Source organism: Acanthochromis polyacanthus, chromosome 15 (genome assembly GCF_021347895.1).
Source record: "Acanthochromis polyacanthus isolate Apoly-LR-REF ecotype Palm Island chromosome 15, KAUST_Apoly_ChrSc, whole genome shotgun sequence".
In the NCBI taxonomy this organism is placed as follows: Eukaryota; Metazoa; Chordata; class Actinopteri; family Pomacentridae; genus Acanthochromis; species Acanthochromis polyacanthus.
The window spans coordinates 29622358-29641598 of record NC_067127.1 but is presented as its reverse complement, the minus strand read 5'-3'; the positions used below and the strand labels follow the sequence as shown (position 1 = coordinate 29641598).

Below are 19241 nucleotides of genomic sequence, written 5' to 3'. Positions count from 1 at the left end.
AACTTATAAGTACATTTTCAGCACAGGTATTTCATTGTAGAGATGTAATGTTGGAATTGCAGTCTTTATGCTAAGCTAAATTCCATTTTAATTATTTAAATTGCATTGTTAGCAACAGCATCAGACTGATGGAGGATCTCGTCTCTCTCTGTGTTTCACTGTAAAGCAGATATTTCATCAGTCAGGAGTCATTTCTGTGTTAAACCGCAGTATTTTCCTCCCACGTTCACTGAAGGAGCAGAACAAACATAACAAGAAAAGCAGCTGAGTCACTCTGAGCAGAAATGCAGAGGATATTTTTTTCATGGAAAGACTCAGAGCTGATGTGGTTGAGAAATGATTTCAGAGCAACAGCTGCAGAAAAGACAGGGGAAAACTGGCTTTCATTATTGGATTAAACATCATCAAGAAATGTGACTTTTTAAAGCTCTCAAACCAAACAAAACGCTCATCTACATTGTTGATCCACATGAGCACACAGTAGGAGTGAATATGATGGTTTCTGGAGCACACTGCTCAATTTTTCAGCCTTTTTCAACACTGTTTCTTAATCTGAGTCAAAAGAAGAGAAGCACATATTTTAGCTGGAAGATGTGCAGAGAACCATGTTTTCTAGCAATTAATTGGAGCTTAAAAGCTTTCTGTTGGTTTATCTTTATCCATATATCTGTTGTCAGATGTCTGAAAATAATTTCTTAACATCTGCTGAGTAGGTTCAAAACAGCTCAGCGTTGTGCGTAATGTTGTGAATCTTTTAACTTTTGTAGTTAAGTCACTTAAATTCTTCAAAATTTGACTTTTCAGTCCATTTCACAGAAGCCACAAGCACCAGAACTATTTTTTTTAGATTTTAAAGCTGCCATAAAGTCAGAATGTCAAAATGGAATCATCTTGTAACTTTACACATAAAAGGACAATATATAGACCCCTATGAATTCCAGGTTTGTTTTCTACCAATGAGTCCACCATTTCATCAAAATAGCAAAAAACTGGAACCTTTCCTTGCCATGGTTGCTTCATGCCAAATTTTACTGATCTTAGAGGCCTCAACAGATGGTGATATGTCGACCAAAGACTGTATTTTTAGAAGAAAATGTAGGTTTGTCCATAAATATGCACATACAAGAACTTTCTGGGTCCACAATACCAGCCTAATTTGAACACCGTGCACTTTTTCCCATTTATAAGCACCAATAAGTAACAATTTTCACTCATTTGGTTATTTTTATCTGGTGCAAACTGTTTTGTCAGTGTCCCCAGCAAATTTTTTGGTTGTTACAGCTAAATTTCTGGAAATATTGAACCTTAGAAATGGTTTCCCAAGCACGATGTATTCTTTGGGGTTGAAATTACTAAGATTCCTAGGTCTGACAGAAAATCAACAAATTCAGCCAAAAAATATTTTACAGGACCCAATTTTTGGTTCCAAATAACTAATAAACTGAACAAAATCTAAGGTGGAGAAGCATTTCAAATTATCTTCTCGATGGTCTAATTGATGATTGTGTTTGCAGGTTCACAGAGAAGGGAAACCTGGAGGTTCTTCTATTCACCATCCAGAGTAAGATGAGAGCCAACAACCAGAAAGTTTACACTCCAAGAGAAGGAAAACTCATCTCTGACATCAATAAGGTAAAAATCTGAACCTCAAACTGCTCAATTAGAAACATATTTGGACTGTTTTCTCTCATGATGTGTCTTCTAGCGTATTAAAAAAGCAAATTAGAAAGCTGGGTTTTATAGTTTTGAAGATCTGTTTGTGAGCGTCGTTTGTGCTCATTGTGTTTGGGTTGGGTGAATTTCTTCTAGGCATGGGAGCGTCTGGAGAAGGCAGAACACGAGCGTGAGTTAGCCCTGAGGACGGAGCTGATTCGTCAGGAGAAACTCGAACAACTCGCCCGACGCTTCGACCGCAAAGCCGCCATGAGAGAGACATGGCTGAGTGAGAACCAGAGACTAGTCTCTCAGGTAACTGACATGACTTTACATGTTTAGTTTTTGTTGATTTTTTTCATTGTGATGTAAAATGAATGTCAGATATTCTGTTTAATAATGGATCAATACGTTCCTCTTTCCTCTCCTTGATTCTTATCCTCTGTACTATTTCAGGATAACTTTGGATTCGACCTCCAGGCCGTGGAAGCTGCTACAAAGAAACATGAAGCCATAGAAACGGACATTGCAGCCTACGAGGAGCGAGTTCAGGTCAGTCCATCGCCTGCAAATCAGTTCTGTTAAATGACAAATAAGTTAAACTATGCCTTTCATTAAATATACAACAAAGACTGATTGGTCCTGGCACATATCAGAATCAGTTCAAGCCTTTCTGATATGAGACAAATCTTCTGTGGTTGGTTAGAAACTTTTCCATCCTCTGTTTCTGTGGCGCAGGCGGTGGTTGCCGTGGCGAAGGAGCTGGAGGCGGAGAGTTACCATGACATCAAACGCATCACGGCCAGGAAGGACAACGTGATTCGACTGTGGGAGTATCTGCTGGAGCTACTGAAGGCCAGAAGACAGAGGCTGGAGTCCAACCTGGGCCTGCAGAGAGTCTTCCAGGAGATGCTCTACATCATGGACTGGATGGACGAGATGAAGGTCTCCAGCATATTCAACATGTTTAAGATACAGCAAAAAAAAAAACTGGATCAATACCTGTTTATTCATGTTTTAACCCTGGTTTCTCTGTCTGCAGATGCTGCTGCTCTCTCAGGATTATGGGAAACACTTGCTGGGTGTTGAGGACTTGCTTCAGAAACACGCTCTGGTGGAGGCCGACATTGGCATCCAGGCTGACCGGGTTCGAAACGTCAACAGCAACGCCCAGAAGTTTGCCAACGACACCGAGGGTACAGCACACAAACGTCAGTTGAGCTGTTTCTTGTCCCAGTAAAAATAAATAAATAACATTACTTTTGTCCTCCTCAGGTTACAAGCCATGTGATCCTCAGATTATCAGGGACCGAGTCGCTCACATGGAGTTCTGCTACCAGGAGCTGAGCCAGCTGGCAGCTGAGCGAAGAGCTCGCCTTGAGGAGTCCCGCCGCCTCTGGAAATTTTTCTGGGAAATGGCTGAAGAGGTCATTCATCCATTTTTTCTCATTATTTCTGCTTCTCTAGACAGTTAAATCAAATGTTAGCCTCAGCTCAGCTCATTCCTTCTGGCTTTAAGACACACTGCCAATTAGGTTTATTTACGATTACGTTAGATAATGTGCATGAGCAACATGAGCAACATACATGCTGCTCATGTATGTTTTTAGCACTATTCTGATATTTTATAGGAATGATTGCCAACAGGAGTACTAGTACTCGTTTCCCAAGAGTGCATGAAAAGATTAGCTGAAAACACTGAAATTTTGATTTGATTTAAAAAAGTATATATGCTTAAAATTTGGATAAAATTTTAGCTAAAAATGCTAACTAGTTCACTAAAATAATGAAGTTACTGGTGCAGTAAGTAATAAACAATGAGCAAAATAATGGACTAATGTGCTGCTACTGGTAGAATGATGGACTAATTGATGTACTAAAATGCTAACTAGTTAGATAAACTAATGGCATAATTAGGTAGCTAAAAGTGGGAACTAGTTAGCTCAAATAATCGGCTAATTAGTGTCAAATAATTAGCTAAAATACTCGACAGATTGGTTAGCTGAAAGTTGTAAGAGACAGCTAAAATAATGGATTAGTTAGTTAGGTATTAGTAACTGGTTGAAGTAGGTAAAAATACTAACTAGTTAGGTAAAATAATGGGCTAATTAGTGAGCTGAAAGTTTAAAATAATTAGCTAAATTAATAGCCTAACAATTTAGCCTAAAATGTTAGCAGTTAGCTAAAATACTGGATTAGTTTGTTAGCTAGAAGTACCTGGCTGAAATAGCTCAAAAATACTAACTAGTTAGCTAAAATAATGGACCAATTGGTTAACCAAAAGTCATAAATAGTAAGCTAACATAATGGACTATTTGGTTAGCTAAAAATCATAACTGGTTAGATAAAGTAATGGACTAAACGGTTAACTAGAAGTAGATGGGAGGAGAGGGGAGCTTTAAAAAGTAATTTGCTAAAATAATCAAGTTTTTGATTACCTAATCAATAATTAATTTCAATGGATAATGGATTAATCGTTAGATAAAATGATGAATTAAATAGATAAGTGGTTTAATTTGTTATTTAAGTTAAAAGATCGAATAGTAGACTAGTCAGTTAGCTAAAGTAAGAACTAGCTAGCTAAAATAATGCACCTTTAACAGGTAACACAAGCTAAAATGATGCACTGTTTAAATATAATAAAACACAAATGGTAGCTAAATATTTGTAAAAAATAATTAGTAACAAATCAAATAAAGGATAACAAAATAGAAATAGCTATGATGACTGATAAATTACAGAGGTTTGTAAAACATAAGAATGATTTTTTTCTAAAAATAATTAGCTTATGGATATAGAACCTGGCTGAAATATCCAGGTTCAACCTCTTTGAAATTCTCTGGAAACTTTACCAGACTGACCCAAACATTAATAATAAATCAAATCACATTTTATGTAACTGCTAGTGTGACATATCATTCAGTTTAAATAAAATCAGCACACCGGAAGATGAGCGGTGTTGATGAGAGTAGAGTGGAGCTGATTTTCAGAATTAAACTCTGACTCGCTTGAGTTTGAATGTGTTTGTGGACTGTAGGAGGGATGGATCAGGGAGAAGGAACAGATTCTGTCCTCCGAGGATTATGGGAAAGATCTTACCGGTGCTCTGCGACTGCTGAGTCAGCACAAAGCCTTCGAGGACGAGATGAGCGGTCGAGCTGCCCACCTGCAGCAAACCATCAAACAGGGCGAAGAGCTGGTGGCGAACAACCACTTTGGAGCAGACAAGATTAAAGAACGAAACCAGGACGTCCAGGTACGCTGCACCTGTGCTGAAGTCGGAGCAAAAACAAACAAAATCCCTTTCAAAGCTGAAAAAAACTGTATGTTTTCCAAACACCCTCCTGCCATTGTTTCCATCTATAGGAGCAGTGGGCGGCTCTGGAGCGTCTTTCTTCTGTTCGTAAAGCTCGTCTGCAGGAGGCCTGCAACCAGCACCAGTTCCAGGTAAAAACATTCATAGTTCATAGGAGCTCATCGGCTACACTGGAAAGCACAAAATTTTGCTTTACGTTTGCTACTCCAAATGTGTCTTCTACCTTGTACCATGCACTTCTTTGTTATCTAGCAGCTGAATACTCAACCTACTGTTTTAGTTTCCAAAAGCCGGACAATCACCAAATATTGCTTCTGCTAGGACATGAAACAGAAAGATTACTGTCATGAGTAAGTCTAATATGAAACTAAGTGCATTTTCTCTGTGCAGGCTGATGCTGACGACATTGACACGTGGATGCTGGACGTTCTACGGATTGTTTCCAGTGTCGACGTTGGTCATGATGAGTTCTCCACTCAGGCTCTGGTGAAGAAACACAAGGATGTTGCCGAGGAGATTGCCAGCTACCGACCTGTCATCGACGCCCTGCACGAACAATCCCGGACGCTGCCGCCAGAGAAGGCCAACTCTGAGGAGGTAGAACTCCACCAAACACTGTACTTTTAGCTGCTCTGGACCTTTGTTGTTACAAATACAAGTTTGTTTGGAAGTCGAATATCAAGATTTCTGTTTTCTGCAGGTTCAGAGTCGGCTGGCAGGCATTGAGGAGCGCTACAAGGAGGTGGCCGAGCTGACGAGGCTCAGGAAACAGGCACTGCAGGACGCTCTGGCGCTCTACAAGATGTTAAGCGAAGCTAATGCCTGCGAGGTCTGGATTGACGAGAAGGAGCAGTGGCTCAACAGTATGGAGATCCCAGAGAAACTGGAGGACCTGGAGGTTGTCCAGCACCGGTACGAAAAGAATTATAGACTTGCTGAAGACTTTTAAACATGTGATTAATGCCTCGATCATTCAGATCAATAGAGAAATGATAGAAAACAAACCATTTTTACAGAATACTTTAAATTATTGCCATTTGTTTCAACACATATTATCAGTGCTGTTTCACCACCAGTAATTTCTAATCATAAAGATAGCTCTTAACCTTTACCTGAACAAAGAGATATACTACGAAGCAGGTTCAGTATAGCTAGGCTTTCTGTATGGTAGCTGAACCGGCAAAGCTCAAGTCTCACGTAGAAATAACCAGATTTTCTTGACCAGACTCTAACAGTCCAGTTGATGAGGATGTTTGATGCACAATGCACCAGTTGGGTGTTGCCTCTTTCAGCAAAGAGAAACTGATTGTTTTAATGGAAAGTTGTGAAGAATATAACAAAGATATTACAGCAAAAACCAACACTGTTACTGCAAATGATGCAAGCGAGGAATACTGGTAGGAAACTGTTCATGGTGTAAGATAATATATTTATTTTCCAATTCACTGACTCATTGCAGCTCTTTATTTATAACCTGACACCAGCTACACATTAGAACTGTGAAACTTTAAAATTCATTCATTTTAACATGATACTCAAGAAGATCTGACTCTGTCCTGTAATGAAAGAAACATGAATATCCCGTTAGTTTAGCTAAATTATAGTGAAATTAATGATACTGATTGAATATTCTCTGGAATAAATCAGTTTTCTAGCCTGTGTTATGATAGCTGCAGTGCCAACAGTGTAAAGTAATCTTGGCTGGGACCAAAAATATGCATTTTTTGCATCATCAACTGAATGCATGTGGGTTTTAGTGGCAGCACAATGCAGACAGTTTGCAGCAAAACTGTCCCAATGACACAACATGGTCACAAAAAGATGCAAGGGACAAGTGTCCTCTAATTTTGAATCCACTTTTAAAAGAATAAATGCTTCTGCATCCAATTAAAGGATAAAAGCTAAACACGAGAACCTCAAAGTGAAATAATCAGACAGCTTCTGGAATCTGTAAATTATAATGATTATGATTTGGAAAGAGCCTTTGGAGGTTAAATAGAGCTGAGGGAGGATACAAACAGATCTTTATGCCTTAAAAAAAACTTAAAATTTCACAGTTAAGGGAGGATTTTTGCCTTTGTGGATGCACTAATGTTATAGAACTGATTTTTTTGTTCAGTCCGGTGCATTTTGAAACTCTGTAGTGAGACAGTCTAATAAAACAACCAAACGTGGGTGAAAAAGTGTCATAGAAATTTTGTTGTTTGCTCTATTTAAATATACCAACACCAGAGAACTTTGCTTGCTTCTAACAAGCTGAATCTGAACACTGAAATTCATCAGCCGGATTGTAAACAAACGGTTTGTGGCTGTTGGATTTGGGCATAAAAGCAGCTGACACTTTGAATCCAGTTTGTGCTGGCTGTTGTTGAGACTGTGGGAACCAGAACAGTAAAGTGTTATTGACAACAGACGCAGGTTCCACACTGCTTAACAGGCAGAATGTGTCAGTTTGAGTGTTTTCTATTGTGGTTTCACGGTTCATTCCCTGCAGCCTTCTACTCTGGTTTACATCCACTTGTCTCCATATTCTTGGACCACAAAGTATCACATGCATCCTTCCACAGATGCTGGTTAACAGTGTGTGTGCTGGTGAAAAATTCAATCAAAGCTGAGTATTTATGAGACCTGGAAATGTCAAACTAGCTGACTAAACCTAAAAAAAAACTTGTTACATAGTTGAACACATATAAAAATGGTCTTCTTTATACAGGTTGCACACAAAAAAATGTAATAATCTGGTTAGATATTTAATAAAATGATGTCTTCCTGAATTAAATGTCACATTTTAACTGTTTTTGTCCAGGTTTGAGAGTTTGGAGCCGGAGATGAACAACCAGGCATCCCGGGTTGCCGTGGTGAACCAGGTTGCTAGGCAGCTGATCCATAGCGGACATCCCAGTGAGAAGGAGATCAAAGCCCAGCAGGACAAACTTAACACCAGGTAAAAGAAACAGGATTGAAGCAGCTCATAAACTGGGTTTTTTAGGTTGCTTGCCCAGGTTTTGACTACATAACTGAGATTACAAACATATTAAGAGGGATTACTGAGTTGTTTACTCTGTGTTTAAATGAGTAACTGAGATTATACTCATAAAAATTGAGATTACTAGATTGTTTACCCAGATTTTAGCAATATAACTGAGATTCCACTCATAAACTGGGATTATTGGATTGTTTGCCCAGGTTGTAGCTGTATAACTGAGATTATACTCATATAAATACGGATTGGTGGGTTGCTTACCCAGTCTTTGACCATGTAAACAAGGTTATACTCATATTAAGCTGGGATGATTGTTTCATTTACCTATTCAGTAACCGCATAACTGATTTTAAACTCCTATAAATCAAGATTAGAAATCCTAAACGGGGATTATCAAGTCTTTTACCTAGTCTTTAATGATATAACCAAGATTTTACTTAAATAAACTGGGATTCATGAGTTGTTTCCCCAGTCTTTAGCCTGGTAACTGAGGTTACGATCATATAAGCTAGGATGAATGAGCTGTTTACTCAGATTTTAGCTGTATACGTGAGATTACAGGCATATAAACTGAGATTATGGGTTTGTTTACCCAGTATTTAATCGGGTAACTGAGAGTAAACTATCAAGTTTTTGGCCAAATAACTGGGATTATACTTAGAAAAACTAAGAATGTCAAATTGTTTACTTAATCTTCAGTGATGTAATTTACATTATACTTCTCTGAATTGGGAATATTTGGTTTGTTTGTTTTTTACTCCATCTTTGATTATACTGTACTTCTAAAAACTGAGAGTAAGTGGTACATACTGTGTGATGTGACTATAAATCTGATGGATATACACCAAAGCTCAAAGGAAACTAAACCTCATTTAACGCATTATTTGGCTCATGATGCTGTGACTAAGCAGATAATTAACTGTAATTTGTCAGCAAATTAATTCGGATTTAGCAGCTAATCAGACTAGGGTTGAAATGGGAATAAAACGAGGAATTAATTGAATAAGAAAACAAGGAAATTTTAAGAAAGCAAACAAAATTTGGACAGACATCTAACCTTTATTTAACTGTTGCAAGATTAAACGAAGTTGAAAGCAAATCATTTAATTAGATTAAAAAGCTAGTTAACATAGAACAAAAGCAGATAAAACAAGTAATTATTTTTTGATTAACAGGTAAATAAACTGCTATTAAACAGGTACTTAACCCTCAATCCAAAAAGTAAATAAATGAGGATTAAGAGGTAAAGCTAACAAGGTGGAACAAGTAACAAGATTGATTACAAAACTGGATAAACTTCATTTAATTCATGTTAAAACTGAGACTGGAATTCAAATAAAGCTGGAATAAGCCTTGTTAAAGAAAACATAGAAGTGACTGAACATATAGATGTAGATACAAGAACTAGAGGACTGATCTGGTTGACTTTTATTGCTGCTAAAAAAAAAGCTGAAATTAAACTGATCAGGTGGCTCAAGTGAGATTTAAACAGGACTAATGATGAATGTAGAGATGCTGATGGCGTTCACTCGTCTGTCCAGGTGGAGTCAGTTCAGAGATCTGGTGGACCAGAAGAAGGACTGTCTGAGTTCAGCTCTGGGAGTCCAGAACTACCATCTGGAGTGCAACGAAACCAAGTCCTGGATCAAGGAGAAGACCAAGGTACTGATAGAAGACAACACAGCGGACACTGAGAGCTCAGATAAATTAAAAAAGCAAAAAATAAAGATTAACTGTTTTGGTTTGCATCATTAATAGTTCTGACATGATTAAGGTTCTTAGTGAAGGAGATAACTCACCTTCCAACCTCCTCCAGGTGATCGAGTCGACCCAGGAGCTCGGCAACGACCTGGCCGGCGTCATGGCTCTGCAGAGGAAGTTGACCGGGATGGAGCGTGACCTGGCGGCCATCGAGGACAAGCTGGGCGACCTGGGGAAAGAGGCGGACCGGTTGGCCTCCGAGCACCCGGAGCAGTCTGAGGCCATCAAAGGACGCCTCGCCGAGATCACCGGCGTCTGGGAAGAGATGAAGGTACCTGAGATTTAAAGTACAAGGTGTAGTCTTAATAAATGACGAAATCTATAGTTACAGAAACCTGAGAATATGACCTCAATATGTGAACACAAAAAATGACTTTACCTGATGGAATTTTTGACTATGGACAGTTATGTTGGGTGTTTTGTTTACAACGACTCTTAACTGGAGCATTATTGCTTCATATCACAACAATCTTTTCATAAAACTATTCCATCTCAAATTATCACATTTTTATAGTTATTTTCTGCTCAGCCATCTCTGATTTGCCTGAAATATTTATAGCATTGAATATAGGTATTTATGAAGATATTTGTAGAAGAATTCTGCTCTATTTAGATAAGGCTATCTAGCAATATTTATTTTCTTGAGGTACAATTTGTTATACCTGCTTGATCAGTTAAGAAAGTTTAACTTGTATAACTTTCACTATTTAAGTGTTTCATAAATTAAGAAAAAAAAGTATTATCGTGACCTGCAGCTGCATATGGTTCAGAAAATATCACTAGTTGACTTATGCATTATAAATTATTTTGTTAATATGTTCTCAGAGTTGGGATTTTTCAAGGCATTTTTGCTGTTTTTTTAATATTTGAACTCACCCATAATCAGAGATTATTTGATCTACTACGTCCAATATTACATATTCTATGACATGATGAGAAATAACAACAAAAACTTCAGGTGTTTATCTTTATTGGTTTCTAAGATATTGTTGTTTAAACAGCCTCAAATTTCAGTGTGCAAAAAAGCATGCTGAAAATAGGTTAACAGGAGCTTATTTAAAGAAATTATCCCAGAAAGTATGTGATATAATCATGTAAACTTCACAGATACCATTTAAATATTCATAATTTATGATAAAGAAAAAGCTTCAACTACATCAGAAATGATTGAGTTGAAGGCCTCTAATGATTTTCGAATAACTCCATACTTAGCTATAACTATCTTTCATTTTCCCCTTGGTTTTGTTTCCAGGACACAATGAAGAACCGTGAGGAGTCCCTTGGTGAGGCCAGTAAGCTGCAGCAGTTCCTGCGTGAACTGGACGATTTCCAGTCGTGGTTGTCGCGGACACAGACGGCCATCGCCTCCGAGGACATGCCCAACACGCTGGCCGAGGCCGAGAAGCTGCTGGCTCAGCACGAGGGCATCAAGAACGAGATCCGCAACTACGAGGAGGACTACCAGAAGATGCGGGACATGGGCGAGATGGTGACGCAGGGCCAGACAGACGCCCAGTACATGTTCCTCCGACAGCGGCTGCAGGCGCTTGATACCGGCTGGAACGAGCTGCACAAGATGTGGGAGAACCGACAGAACCTGCTGTCTCAGTCCCACGCTTACCAGTTGTTCCTCAGGGACACCAAGCAGGCTGAGGCCTTCCTCAACAACCAGGTAAACACATATCAGCACACATGTCCTTTATATTTACTTAAAGAACCCATTTTCTCCTTATTCCTCTCTTCTTTGGTTATGAAACTGCTTTTCTCTGCATGTAAAAGGTCTTCAGACATACAAATTGTCTCTAAATTACAGAAAGCACAGTTCCTTTCCTGTCTGAAATACCTCCTTTAAAGTCCTGGTTCTCTTCTGTTACTTATCTACAGTGCCTTGTGAAAGTATTCGGCCCCCTTGAACTTTTCAACCTTTCGCCACATTTCAGGCTTCAAACATAAAAGATGTAAAATTTTAATTTTTTGTCAAGAATCAACAACAATTGGGACACAATCATGAAGTGGAATGAAATTTATTGGATATTTTAAACTTTTTTAACAAATAAAAAACTGAAAAGTGGGGCGTGCAATATTATTCGGCCCCTTTACTTTCAGTGCAGCAAACTCACTCCAGAAGTTCAGTGAGGATCTCTGAATGATCCAATGTTGTCCTAAATGACTGATGATGATAAATAGAATCCACCTGTGTGTAATCAAGTCTCCGTATAAATGCACCTGCTCTCTGATAGTCTCAGGGTTCAGTTTAAAGTGCAGAGAGCATCATGAAGACCAAGGAACACACCAGGCAGGTCCCAGATACTGTTGTGGAGAAGTTTAAAGCCGGATTTTGATACAAAAAGATTTCCCAAGCTTTAAACATCTCAAGGAGCACTGTGCAAGCAATCATATTGAAATGGAAGGAGTATCAGACCACTGCAAATCTACCAAGACCCGGCCGTCCCTCTAAACTTTCACCTGGAACAAGGAGAAGACTGATCAGAGATGCAGCCAAGAGGCCCATGATCACTCTGGATGAACTGCAGAGATCTACAGCTGAGGTGGGAGAGTCTGTCCATAGGACAACAATCAGTCGTACATGCACAAATCTGGCCTTTATGGAAGAGTGGCAAGAAGAAAGCCATTTCTCAAAGATATCCATAAAAAGTCTCGTTTGAAGTTTGCCACAAGCCACCTGGGAGACACACCAAACATGTGGAAGAAGGTGCTCTGGTCAGATGAAACCAAAATCGAACTTTTTGGCCACAATGCAAAATGATATGTTTGGCATAAAAGCAACACAGCTCATCACCCTGAACACACCATCCCCACTGTCAAACATGGTGGTGGCAGCCTCATGGTTTGGGCCTGCTTTTCTTCAGCAGGGACAGGGAAGATGGTTAAAATTGATGGGAAGATGAATGGAGCCAAATACAGGAGCATTCTGGAAGAAAAGCTGTTGGAGTCTGCAAAAGACCTGAGACTGGGACGGAGATTTATCTTCCAACAGGACAATGATCCAAAACATAAAGCCAAATCTACAATGGAATGGTTCACAAATAAACGTATCCAGGTGTTAGAATGGCCAAGTCAAAGTCCAGACCTGAATCCAATCGAGAATCTGTGGGCAGAGCTGAAGACTGCTGTTCACAAACGCTCTCCATCCAACCTCACTGAGCTCGAGCTGTTTTGCAAGGAAGAATGGGCAAGAATTTCAGTCTCTCGATGTGCAAAACTGATAGAGACATACCCCAAGCGACTTGCAGCTGTAATTGCAGCAAAAGGTGGCGCTACAAAGTATTAATGCACGCCCCAATTTTCAGGTTTTTATTTGTTAAAAAAAGCTTAAAATATTCAATAAATTTCGTTCCACTTCACGATTGTGTCCCACTTGTTGTTGATTCTTGACAAAAAATTAAAATTTTATATCTTTATGTTTGAAGTCTGAAATGTGGTGAAAGGTTGAAAAGTTCAAGGGGGCCGAATACTTTCACAAGGCACTGTATATCATCATGTAACACATTTGCGTAACTCCTCCCTAGTGGCCGATTTAGTCCTCAAACAAAGACTGAGCAGCTTCCTCACTGTCCAACATTAATTCCTCATTAGAGTAGCATGAACATCTGGGATCACTAACCCACATTACCTGGCTTTTGTTGTGCAACTGACCAATCAGAGGAAGAGACAGGAGCAACACCGTAGTGTTTCAGAAATGCAGTATGAGAAAAATAATATGTTGATTGGATATTAAAGCTTGTTAACATTTTCTAGAAGACCCCTAGATTACAATTATGAACATGTAAATGTCCATAATTTGGACTCTTTAAGGTTTTAACTGAACCACAGACTGCAGGAGAAAAATGTCAGTGACATCTGTCATCTATATGAGGTCTTTTTACAGACTTAAAGCCTGAGGAAGTTTACAGAACACAAAGTTTGTTCTTGTTGGTTTTTTGTCAAAAATGACTTCGACTCAGCTGACCTGGTTCCACAGCCTTGGGGGCCTCGATTCCAAATGCTCTGTTCTCTGTAGTTTTCAGTTGTACCCTTGGAATGACATAAAACCCTTGTATGATGATCACAAAAATTTGTACTTCAAACTTAGAGATATAGCTGAAAGAGAGGCCATGAAGGGTCTCAAAGATAACCAGTAAAATCTTGAACACTATCCTTAAACATACTGAGAGATGGTAAAGAAGTTTACACGTGAGCAGAGATGTGAGCTTCAACAGAAGAGCTTTATAGATGAATATCATGTGATGAATATTTGTTCTTCCGGTCTGACAGGACATTCAGCCTCGTGACACTTTTAAACCCAATGTGCTAAACAGGGTTCAGATGATGCAGTAGTGGCTGTATAGAATAGAAGCTCGGCTTAGTTTGAAGCTCAGACAGATTATACATCCACCATAACCGATTGTCTTCCTTTTCACTCTGAGAAGGTCAGAGACTGCCATCACGTGGTTAACGAGTGTCATTACACCACTTTTAAATTACTTCTGTATTCCAAACGGTGGTGAAATGAAACTGAGTACATTTACTGAAATACTGTGCATCCACATTCCCATTGTTTGCTTCTCCACTTTTCCACTCCACTGCATTTCCGACAGAAATATTGGAGTTTATGCTCCGCTTTATACATTTATCCGACAGATGGAGATTTGATACAGTGGATAATATAATGCATAGTTGAAGATTAAATAAGTGGTTTCCAGCTTTTGTGGCTTTTTCTAGAAACCAACTCTTTTCAGAAGTCTGAGTTGTTAACAGCTCCACGAAATGCAAATTTTACTTTTTAAACTTCTCATATTTCAATATATCTTTAAATGATGCAGTATTTCAAAAAAAAAAAATCAAAGAACAGAGAGAAAACTAAACAGATTTGTGTGTCAGAAACAACCAGGACTTCAACTTTTAAACTTTAACTCCATTTTACTGTTATGTGCTTTCATCGAAATAGGTTTTAGTTTTTTTTTTTATGCAGGACTGTTTTTCCTTCTTCCAGCACTTACTGTCATGTCTTGATTTATACCTGCAGTAACTCATTTTTGCTCACGTTGGTCAGAAAAATCAGTTACGTAAACTAGAATTAACATATTAGGAACTTTAAAGCAAACATGTTGATCTTTTAGGAAACAGTTTACTTATTTTTAGCTCAAGCAGTAGAACAGCAACAAGTGAATTTATTAGGAGCTGTTAATATTCACTCTCTTTTAGCTCCATTTCTTTGTCTCCTCCAACTCCTGAGGGAAATATGTGGTTCTTTGGCTGCTATTTTCTGCTGAGAAGGTCATGTATGGTGATTTTATACAGCTTTTTTGGCTGTAAATAGCTGCCTGCTGTGGATGAAAATGCCACAATAAGACCACTAAGGGTGAACTGAAACTATGATGTTTCACCCAAAAAGCTTAATAATGAGCTAAAACTGAAACTACAAGAGCCACCTTCCACAGCATAGTTTCTAACAGTGTTACTGTTTATTTTAACTGCATGCATACACTTAAATAACACTGAAATCTGCATTTTACAACAATATTCTTATAACCATAGATGTATAGTACTATCACACACCCCCAGGTCATTACACCCAGCGGACAATAACACCTCCTCTATTTTCTGGTTCAGGAGTACGTCCTGGCTCACACTGAGATGCCAACAACTCTGGAGGGAGCTGAAGCCGCCATCAAGAAGCAGGAGGACTTCATGACCACGATGGACGCCAACGAGGAGAAGATCAGCGGCGTGGTCGACACCGGACGCCGCCTGGTGGCCGACGGCAACATCAGCGCCGAGCGCATCCAGGAGAAGGTGGACTCCATTGACCAAAGGTGACCAAGATATTTACTGACTTTTATTTGGTAGTTGACGCTTCTGAAATGTAAAGATGAACTTGGTTTCCTTCCCTGATCATGGCAGTAACTTAACTGTAGGTTATTCTTGGGCATTTTATGAAGATTTTTTTTAAATTAGATCATCAATTGATTAAATATTTGTAGAAATAAGTACTAAATCAGCTTTGAAGCCTGTAGAAGCAGGTCTAAGACAAAATTTAAGCAGTTATTAACTTAATTTCCTGCAGCAAATCAGCAGTTTCGTGACACAAGCTGCAAGTATGACAGTTTCATAACCCTAAATGTAAGTTCTGGGTGTAAATTCAGGGGAATAAGCCTATTTTTATTTTGTTCTACAGACACAAGAAGAACCGAGCAGCAGCCAGCGACCTGCTGGCAAGGCTGAAGGACAACAGAGATCTGCAGAAGTTCCTGCAGGACTGCCAGGAGGTAAAACACGCTCATATCTTTGTTTTGATGGGTATTTGCCTTTGCTGCTACTAGTCGAGGTAATTTACTGATCGTGTGTCCTCAGCTGTCCCTGTGGATCAACGAGAAGATGCTGACGGCTCAGGACATGTCGTACGATGAGGCCAGGAACTTGCACAGCAAGTGGCTCAAACACCAGGCGTTCATGGCCGAACTGCAGTCCAACAAGGAGTGGCTGGACAAGATCGACAAGGTAGGGAGAGGAGGAAAGAAAAAGATAGCATTCAAAGGTAGCATTCAAAGTAGAGCTGAGGGTGAAAGCTTAAAAAATAGAGAAACAACGTGTAAAATGTTCTCTGCTCTATGAAAGAGTTGCTCTGACATTCCTGTAACTATCGAGCTGATTTCTTCCACTGTAAATGCTGGTAAACTGGCATCCTGCAACCTGTTTAGTACAAACTGGAATCAGTCTTCATCTAATACAAGAATCGATCAAAAAGTTTAAACTGCGCCTTTAAAAATCAAAAAGGTCTCCTTGTGCAGTGATGCTCTGCTCCTAGTGCTCCTGCAACGTTTGTATTGCTCACTGGAAGTCCCTTAATGCCACTGTTACAGAAGCTAATTACTGATTTGTGTTTCTTGTTCAGTTTTTGCTGCTTGAGAGACATTTGTGAGACCACAGAGCGACAACAGACAGAGAAAGGAGGCTGCATCAGACACATTTACTTTATCAATAATCAGCCAACAATTTACCAATGCTGTTAATTTAAAAAAAAAATGCCAGGAATCAGCCATGAAAATCAGCCAGGCCAGTAATTGGTCTATCCCTAGTCTGCATGAATCTGTTTCTTTCTCAGTGAAACAGCAAGGTTTCCTTTGTATATCGAGGGTTCTGAAATCAGGACAAAGCATTCATGTGCAACCACACTGCAAAACTTGACTCAAATCACACAATCAAAAACACAATTAGTGTTCACGTTAAAAGTTCAAGCTTTTATTTTAGTAAGAACAGCAAAAATTTGAAACAAAAATGAAGTTTTTGGTTCCTGCTGCTATTTCTGAAGCTTCTTAAGGTCTTTGTTGATAAAGCTACCATGTCTGAGAGCATATATTTATCTTTTTTATTTCAGATATGCCACAGTGTCATAAATGCAAAAAATAAAAAGAAACACAAAATGAAAAACACACAAAACTGAATCTAGGACCTAAAACAATGTATGAAAACAAGTAGGATGAAATTTAACATATTAGCTCCTACCAGCTACATGTGCTCATTATATATTACATTATGCACTATATAAATATTTTTTTGATCTTATTTTTACTGGTTTTAATGTAGTATTATATTTCTGCACAGTAGGTCAAGTATGATTAAAAACAGTGAACAGTATAATAAATAAGAGGCTTTTGAATTCAGATCTGTTGATAGAAACTGAGTGTTTAAAACTTCCCTCCAGGACGGTCAGGCGCTGATGGCAGAGAAACCAGAGACAGAGGCGATGGTCAAGGAGAAGCTGGCGTCGCTGAAGACGATGTGGCAGGACCTGGAGTCGACGACCCAGACCAAGGCCAAGTGTCTGTTCGACGCCAACAAGGCCGAACTGTTCACTCAGAGCTGCGCCGATCTGGACAAGTGGCTGGGAAACCTGGACGGACAGCTGCAGTCCGACGACTATGGGAAAGACCTGACCTCGGTCAACATCCTGCTCAAGAAGCAGCAGGTAAGAAGTCAATCAGGGATGTTAAATAGTGTCCTGAGTTTCACAGTATTCATTCACACATTCTGGAAACAAACTCAGTTCCTGTAAAGTCTTTTTCAGTTTGACAGCAGAGTTTCTCTTCCACTGAGAATCAAAAGCAAAATGGGGAACTACTACTACTTCCTTTTTATTCACATAGTGCAGGTTTAATAAGTTGCTTTTAAGGATTGTTTAATCTCAGATTTTCAGCTCTTTAAGCTTTTGACCCCCCAAGCCACCAGGCCACGGACTGCTACTGGGCCACACAGAAAGAATTCAAATGTATTACTTTGCCAGTTTTCATGCCGATAAATGAAGCCATCAGTCTAACCCCAACAAAATTTGTAAAAACCAAATGTCTCTGGAGAGCAGTTGGAGACTGCTGAACTAGACAATGGAATCACATTTTCTCAGCAGTTAGTGGTTAATTTCTGTATCTCTGTTGCTTGCCTGCAGCTACTATTTCAAGTAGTTTATTGCCCTAAAGATGAAAACTACCACATGAATTGCCATGAAATTTATTTGAGATATTCATCTCACACCATTATCTGGTCAATTTTTAATTTACACCAAAAAACGCTTTAGTTTATGATCAAAAATCTGTGAAATGAATGCCATTTCCATCACACTCAGCTGTAATTTTTGTTCACTATTAGTCTGACTCTCCAGATGTAGACTTCATGTATCAGCCTCCCGACAGTTATCGTTATTATTTATTTAACAGCGACAATGCATGTTAATATTTGCTATTATAATGTGAAAAGAGGTTGTTTTGCATCTGGAATACCTGGACAGATGTTTCGAAAACATCCATAACTTCAGACAATGAATCTTTATTGGCAGCTGCCGTTGATTGTAGTGACTTGTCAGCATGGCGGCCATATTGGAACTTGGAAATCAGACTTTGTAATACAGACATCAGGTCTATACACAATTAAAATAATCACAACAAATGTGCGATCTATATATATGATACAGTAGATTTAGTTAAATATCAATTCAGCCTTTCTATATGAAATACTTTTACTTATATTCTGTTTAAACTTCTAACCTTCAACCAGCGTTTGGACTAATTTTTAGCTTTAGTGGAGTTATTTTTACAGCGAGAAACAGTCTTGCACCTCTGTGGAAACATGTCTTATGTACTGTATGGCACACTCATAATGACAGAGATCATGAAAAACAACAAAAACAGAAATTTTTGTTAATTTGAAAAAAAAAAATTAAACTGCAACCGATATAGGCCTATGCAGCATTTTTCCAAATGTGCATGGGTGTTGCCAATAATGGAGAAAAATATGGCTTAATGCAATAAAGACATTTTACTACTTACATTTCTAATTTATTTCCATATTTTTCTACTGTCTGAGTTTCTGTCTGTGATTGTTGTTCACAGCTGAATCACTGAAGGTTTCACAGTTACGCCCAAGAGTGCAGGATTTTTAGTTTTTTGCAGAGTCTGGTTAAAACAAACTATTTTTAAGTGAGACATGTGTAATTCAAGTGATTTTTGATGAAATATCACAATTTTAAGCTTTGGT

The 19241-nt window shown here is 38.8% G+C and overlaps 2 protein-coding genes across 5 annotated transcripts in view; both read left to right on the top strand.

Annotated features, from left to right (window-relative positions):
* Positions 1-19241, top strand: part of sptbn1 (spectrin, beta, non-erythrocytic 1) — a 196083-nt gene that overhangs the window by 142364 nt on the left and 34478 nt on the right. For all 4 annotated transcript variants that reach the window (XM_051959560.1, XM_051959559.1, XM_051959558.1 and 1 more), the window contains 18 exons: positions 1515-1632; positions 1810-1968; positions 2110-2205; positions 2392-2598; positions 2696-2849; positions 2929-3080; positions 4691-4909; positions 5020-5100; positions 5360-5566; positions 5670-5881; positions 7776-7913; positions 9494-9614; positions 9769-9984; positions 10966-11385; positions 15327-15529; positions 15892-15982; positions 16068-16214; positions 17419-17682. In XM_051959560.1, coding sequence (XP_051815520.1) covers positions 1515-1632; positions 1810-1968; positions 2110-2205; positions 2392-2598; positions 2696-2849; positions 2929-3080; positions 4691-4909; positions 5020-5100; positions 5360-5566; positions 5670-5881; positions 7776-7913; positions 9494-9614; positions 9769-9984; positions 10966-11385; positions 15327-15529; positions 15892-15982; positions 16068-16214; positions 17419-17682 — 3205 coding nt within the window. The remainder of the gene's footprint in view (positions 1-1514; positions 1633-1809; positions 1969-2109; positions 2206-2391; positions 2599-2695; positions 2850-2928; positions 3081-4690; positions 4910-5019; positions 5101-5359; positions 5567-5669; positions 5882-7775; positions 7914-9493; positions 9615-9768; positions 9985-10965; positions 11386-15326; positions 15530-15891; positions 15983-16067; positions 16215-17418; positions 17683-19241) is intronic.
* Positions 1-19241, top strand: part of slc30a6 (solute carrier family 30 member 6) — a 580472-nt gene that overhangs the window by 551667 nt on the left and 9564 nt on the right. The gene's annotated exons all lie outside the window — the stretch shown is intronic.